General features: G+C 41.5%; 1 protein-coding gene across 1 annotated transcript; it reads left to right on the plus strand.

Moving 5' to 3' along the window:
* The first annotated feature begins 3,483 nt into the window (after nt 1–3,483).
* Nucleotides 3,484–6,686, plus strand: LOC311010569 (ladderlectin-like). Its single transcript, XM_084005115.1, has 7 exons — nt 3,484–3,573; nt 4,583–4,639; nt 4,743–4,796; nt 4,904–4,995; nt 5,129–5,254; nt 6,240–6,342; nt 6,486–6,686. Exons 1-7 carry the CDS (start codon nt 3,510–3,512, stop codon nt 6,557–6,559), a joined length of 570 nt encoding a protein of 189 aa, XP_083861241.1. The 5' UTR covers nt 3,484–3,509; the 3' UTR covers nt 6,560–6,686.
* The last annotated feature ends 212 nt before the right edge of the window (nt 6,687–6,898 follow it).

Below are 6,898 nucleotides of genomic sequence, written 5' to 3' on the forward strand. Positions count from 1 at the left end.
GCATTTTTTAAGGACTTAGGAAGTGGCGAAAGTGGCAAAGTTCAAGGTACCAACTTCTGTGTCCGCAAGTCGAAGTCTCTGAGAAAATGGTCCTACTTCTCTCTTGATGTTTTATCTCAGTAAACATTGTAAACATGAGTTTATGTCTCAATCTCTAGTTTCAAGTCTTCTTCAATCCAGCATGATGTTCATTTAGTACATTATGGTCCATTTAGAGTCCACCAGACCAGAAACCAGGGGATGCTTTAGGGGCGGGGCTACCTGCTGATTGACAGGTTGCTACCATGCTAACAATGCAGTTAGCTACTAAGATGACTTTAACTCTTAGCTGTAAAGTTGACCTTGAATTATGAAGCTAACTTTGTTAGCAGCTTCAGACCAGAATCCAGATGGATCCAGATCCAGTAAGGTTGCTGCTCTGCTGCTTGTGATCCTCAGATCCACCTGTCGCTCCTCCACAGTCCAAATATGGTCACAGTTCAATGTTTGGAGAAATTCCAAGATGGCAACAGCCAAAATGCCAATCGAGGCGTGACAACCGGAGTCTACAAACCAGTGGATGATGTCATGATGATGACCTTCTCTTCTTCTGCCGTCAATCTGAACAGGTGGGTTTGGTTGTTTGTTTAGAATCAGATATCAGGGAAGCACAACCAACAAAGAAGCAGCTGTCTTCTGGAAACAAGGGCTACTTAATGAGTTTCTTAGTCCCGCCCCTTGAACGCAGACCACTCATAGCCAGCTGCCTCTCCGGCCCTGCTCCACACACTCTCATGTTGTTGTTTCACATGTTCTTCAATCTTGGAACATCTGACAACGGTTTCAGGGCTGACATGTAGAGACAGACAGGTAACCAGTCTATCACAGGGCTGACATGTAGAGACAGACAGGTAACCAGTCTATCACAGGGCTGACATGTAGAGACAGACAGGTAACCAGTCTATCACAGGGCTGACATGTAGAGACAGACAGGTAACCAGTCTATCACAGGGCCGACATGTAGAGACAGACAGGTAACCAGTCTATCACAGGGAGACATGTAGAGACAGACAGGTAACCAGTCTATCACAGGGAGACATGTAGAGACAGACAGGTCCATCCTGCATGTCTTTGGACTGTGGGAGGAAGCTGGAGAACCGGGGAGAACCCACGGTGACAGGAGAACATGTAAACTCCACTCAGAAGGAACCAAACTCAAACTGGGAATAGAACCCGGGACAGTGCTATTAAAGAATAATAATTGTTAGTATTATTTAATCATGACCACAACTTCACACAACCTTTATTGTCCACCCAGACAGGATTGTTTTATTTGATTATTATATTATCTGAATCCAAACTCATATTTGTCATATTCTTTGTCTGCATGAAATGCAATCAACAAATGATGCGTCATGTATTATATATTAAGATAAAACTATTGATCCCTTGGTGAAATTCACAAGATACCCAGCAATGTATGAAGCAACCAAGAACAAGAACACCTTTACCAGCTGGATATTAAAGTGATTGTTGCACATCAATACATACATTATTATAATTCAGTATTATATATTGTTGTCAAATGGGCCATTGTGCAGAATGAGTACTTTTTTTGTACTTTAAGTACATTTTGAACATGATTGAGTGCAGGATTTATGAAAATAAAAACTCTTCCTGGTGAGCTCAGATGACTTTACTGTCACCATAGCAACTAATAACAATCAGCACTTTCTGTTGAAGTTGAACTAAGGCTGAAAACAGTTCAATGTCCATTCAATAGATGATCTCACTCTGTATTTCATGCACTTCTTTGTTAGATTGACCCACATCTTCCACCCAACACATAGTTGGAGGGCCTTCTCTCCCCAGGGCCCCCACCCAAAGGGCCCCAGTGTAATGGCTGGACTGTCTATATTTCCACGCCTGTAACTGTCCCTTATTTTCCAGAAGGAAGTCTATTAATTTCTGCCAAAGTTCATAAATCTTATCTGCTTCCTTGACTGAGTCAGCCTGACACTGTCACACTTCTGAGAACAACATCGTTTCCTTCCTTACGTTATATGAGAGTCCATCATTGTTTGAATAATACGTGGACAAGTTGGATGCATATTATCATATTGTATATTTCAGATGTTGATCCTGGGAATCTTCCAAAAAGAAAACTCAGTTACAGAACAGGTGTTAGCAAAGAAATAATTAAGATTAAGTCAGCTCACACACAGCTCACACACAGCTCACACACACACACACACACACACACACACACACACAAATAATACATGAACTCTGAACATAGGTGATAGTTGTACTTCACCTGTTAGACTTGGCCGTCTCAAACTGATACAAAGCAGTACATTTTTTTACTTTTTCAACTGAGATCATTATTTCTGATCTAATATTTCAACTTGATGTTTCTCTGAGCTTGTTAGCCAGCAGCTAGCCTACATACAACCATATATAATTCATATATACTACCATATATAATACCATATATACTACCATATACTACCGTTGATACATTTATGTATGTAAAAGCTGGTTCCCTGTAAACTAATACTACTTTAAATTCCGTTAATTGGTATAGGCATTACAGCACACAGGCCTGGATGTACTATAAGATGATAAAAGTGATGTTTTACAGCCACTATATCCATTATTATTGTTGTTGTTATTATTATTATTATTATTATTATTATTATTATTATTATTATTATTATTATTATTATTATTATTATTATTATTATTATTTCAGCTACATACAGCATATGTCCCACCTGTCTGATGCATGTTAATTATAGAGAGTATAAGTAGGTATATGTAACAGTTTATGGGGGTCAAATGTGGATTTTTGTCTATTTTATTCAGCTCCCTTCAAAGATACGAAGTAACACTGCAGCTCGGCAAAACATGTGCCTTTTAAATAGAAAATTGTGCAATTAAGAAAGAAAAGTAGATCGGTCACCAACAGACTCACACACAGAATTCTGTTGAAGCTAACAGCTAATGCTAATCCGATTCCTCCTGTTATTGTGTAGCATTAATGCGCTGACACCTCTGTGGTCCTAATTGATGTCTGCTTTCCAGTTCGTGCACATTCTTCCTGCACCTCATTGTAATTCCAGGATTCACTTTGATTCCAGTTAAGGCAGCAGGGAAACCAACGGATATGTTTACTCTCCAGACGCTTTACTGGGAAAAGGTTTGGTTGATGTCAATCATTCACCTTTGTGGGAAAGTGCTGCAAGAACAGTTCCGTCTTCCTTCTACACAAGATGAAACCGACGCAGGAGGCAAAGTTCACGTGTTTTATTGCTCGCCCCGTCACAAGAAGTAAGTCAGTGTGTATATAAAGAGCTCACAGCCTCCTGCCATCACTCACCTGCCAGGTCCCTGAGGAACACCTCACTTCTCTCTGTAAGTCCTCCTGCTTCACACTGGGTTGTTTTAGATGCCTTCATGTCTTTCTCCAACAGTTTCCACGCTTTCACCTTTCAGAGCTTCCACCTTCCTCCAGACGTTCTTCCATCATGAAGACTGTGCTCCTTCTCTCCGTTGTCCTCTGTGTTGCTCTGTCCATCAGAGCTGCAACAGGTGAGAAACGATGCTGCTTCAATACTTTGAAAATATGGGTCATGGGACCGAACACACAGAGAGACCTGTTGTTATAGTAACGCTACATCCTGGTACCCAACACACAGAGAGACCTGTTGTTATAGTAACGTTACATCCTGGTACCCAACACACAGAGAGACCTGTTGTTATAGTAACGCTACATCCTGGTACCAACACACAGAGAGACCTGTTGTTATAGTAACGCTACATCCTGGTACCCAACACACAGAGAGACCTGTTGTTATAGTAACGCTACATCCTGGTACCCAACACACACAGAGACCTGTTGTTATAGTAACGTTACATCCTGGTACCCAACACACAGAGAGACCTGTTGTTATAGTAACGTTACATCCTGGTACCCAACACACAGAGAGACCTGTTGTTATAGTAACGCTACATCCTGGTACCCAACACACAGAGAGACCTGTTGTTATAGTAACGTTACATCCTGGTACCCAACACACAGAGAGACCTGTTGTTATAGTAACGTTACATCCTGGTACCCAACACACAGAGAGACCTGTTGTTATAGTAACGTTACATCCTGGTACCCAACACACAGAGAGACCTGTTGTTATAGTAACATTACATCCTGGTACCCAACACACAGAGAGACCTGTTGTTAGTGTGAGTAACGTTACATCCTGGCACCCAACACACAGAGAGACCTGTTGTTATAGTAACGTTACATCCTGGTACCCAACACACAGAGAGACCTGTTGTTATAGTAACGTTACATCCTGGTACCCAACACACAGAGAGACCTGTTGTTATAGTAACGTTACATCCTGGTACCAACACACAGAGAGACCTGTTGTTATAGTAACGTTACATCCTGGTACCCAACACACAGAGAGACCTGTTGTTATAGTAACATAAGTCCCCATGGAGGAGACAGGAAGGGGCGGGACTTAGACTCTCTAGATGACTGCACAGGTCGGGACAGGAATCTGCATTAACTCTCTGTGCTGATCTCTTCCTGTAGTTGTTCCAGCTGAAGCTGCTGAAGTACAAGAAGAAAACAAAGCTGTCCCTAAATCAGGTCAGTTCTTCACTTCTGTTGTTGGATGAAGTTTCTTGTATCATCACATCAGAGAGAAAATAATTACACAGAGAATACTTGAATCAGTTGTTGACCTTTTCAGGGATGGACGTCGACTCTGCTGTTACCGCTGGCAGAGCAGCTGCTCTACCTCAAGGTAAGAAAATCCCATATTAAAATTAATTTCTCTTCACAAACGAGTTAAATCCCCTCAATTCTAGTATTTGATTGAATTGTTGTCTCTGTTTTCTCTCATCCTTCCAGCTCGTTTGCAGTTCTGCCTGGACGGTTGGCAAGGTTTCGGTGGGAAATGCTACCGCTTAGTCAACCACGTTGATTCCTGGACAGGCGCAGAGGTAAGAACATTACTTCCAAGAAAGAAAAGACAAGGCTTCTTAGAATAACTAATACTAATACTAATACTAATACTAATACTAATACTAATAATAATAATAATAATAATAATAATAATGACTTCTCGTCCTGCAGAGGTACTGTGCTGGCTATGATGGCAGTCTGGCCTCAGTCCACAGCATGTGGGAGTATGAATTCCTCCAGCGTATGGTCAAGACTGGGGGTCACACTTTGGCCTGGATTGGTGGTTTCTACTTCCAGGTTTGTACAAATATATATTGTTTAAACTTTCTAGACTGCAACATTTTTAATGATGTATTAATTTTTGCTCTTTTCTTTTCTGGAATTAATATCGTATGGATTTTTTGTTGTAAACATTGTCACTTTTTGGTATACAAATCAAGTGACTCCTATATGGAACAAAATTATGATAAAAGAGAAGTGACAAAAAAAAAATACACAAAGCGTGTGTGTGTGTGTGCGTGCGTGTGTGTGTGCGTGTGTGTGTGTGTGTGTGTGCTTGTGTTGGAAAAGAAGTCTGACAGTATAGAAGTCTATGAGAAAATGGTCCTACTTTTCTCTGCTGGCCACCAGGGGGCGACTCCTCTCTGGTTGTATAGAAGTCTCTGAGAAAATGGTCCTACTTCTCTCTTGATGTATTATCTCAGTAAACATTGTAAACATGAGTTTATGGTCTCAATCTCTAGTTTCAAGTCTTCTTCAATCCAGCATGATGTTAATTTAGTACATTATGGTCCATTTAGAGTCCACCAGACCAGAAACCAGGGGATGCTTTAGGGGCGGGGCTACATGTGAATGACAGGTTGCGACCACGGCGGCGCTACAGCGACCTCACCACGTATTTGACAGTCCTGTCCTTGGAGATGCAGTACATGTGTTCGTATGACTCTGTGAAGCATTGGTTTACCCAGTTTCTCCTTATAATTAGTTTAATTTTACTGGTTGGAATAAAGTCCACAATGAGATGGCATTTGTGGATCACTGAGAACTTTTAGCCTCGGGCAAAGCTTAAAGTTGTGTGTTTCATATGTTCAGGAAGTTTTAATCAGTAGTTCTGAGTCATGAGACAGTCCCAGAGGAAGTGAAGATCTAATCTTCATGAAAATTAATGCAGTGGTTGTTATTGTAATTCTGATTGTAAGTCTGAAATGTTCAAGTCCGACACAACAAACCAAACAGAGACACGAACGATGACTGACAGAGACTGTGGTGGTGTTTCCTGCAGGACGCCTGGAGATGGGAAGATGGCTCAGCCTTTAACTATTACAACTGGGAATCAGGACACACCTCCACTGACTTTTACCAGTGTCTGCAGCTCAACTCCCAAGGTAACCATGGGAAACACACACACACACACACACACACACACACACACACACAGTCAGGGGCAGGACCACCAGGTCTTGTTTCTACCATTCAGCTCCATTGATGTCATGTTGTTGCCGTAGCTGATGATGCTGCTGTCTTTCAGTGCCCGTGGGCTGGTCCAGTCAAGACTGCAGCACGCGCCTCCCATTCGTCTGCCAGGTGAACCCGGGCTGCTAGCGCTCACATGCTTGTTCTTTGTGAGCACTGCCGCGATCCATCGAAAATCCACACTCAACTTGCAACACGAGTCTCAGAACAGATGAATCCATGTCAGTCCAGTGTGTTTTGTTGCTGTGTGTTTGTAAGACAAGTGTACAGGTTGGGATTCTTGTTTTTGTGAATGATCGGTCTAAAGAATGTGATGACAATGCAATAAAACAACAACAACAAATGTGTTTGTGAACTGTTGTACTTTTAAAGGTTTGAGTATAATGCATATCCAATATTCTAGTAATAATATACAAAATACTAGCAACTCGTAAGCTGTGTTTGGGTTGATTTCATCTTTTAGCAAAG

Source organism: Eutrigla gurnardus (assembly GCF_963514095.1).
Source record: "Eutrigla gurnardus genome assembly, chromosome: 3".
In the NCBI taxonomy this organism is placed as follows: domain Eukaryota; kingdom Metazoa; phylum Chordata; class Actinopteri; order Perciformes; family Triglidae; genus Eutrigla; species Eutrigla gurnardus.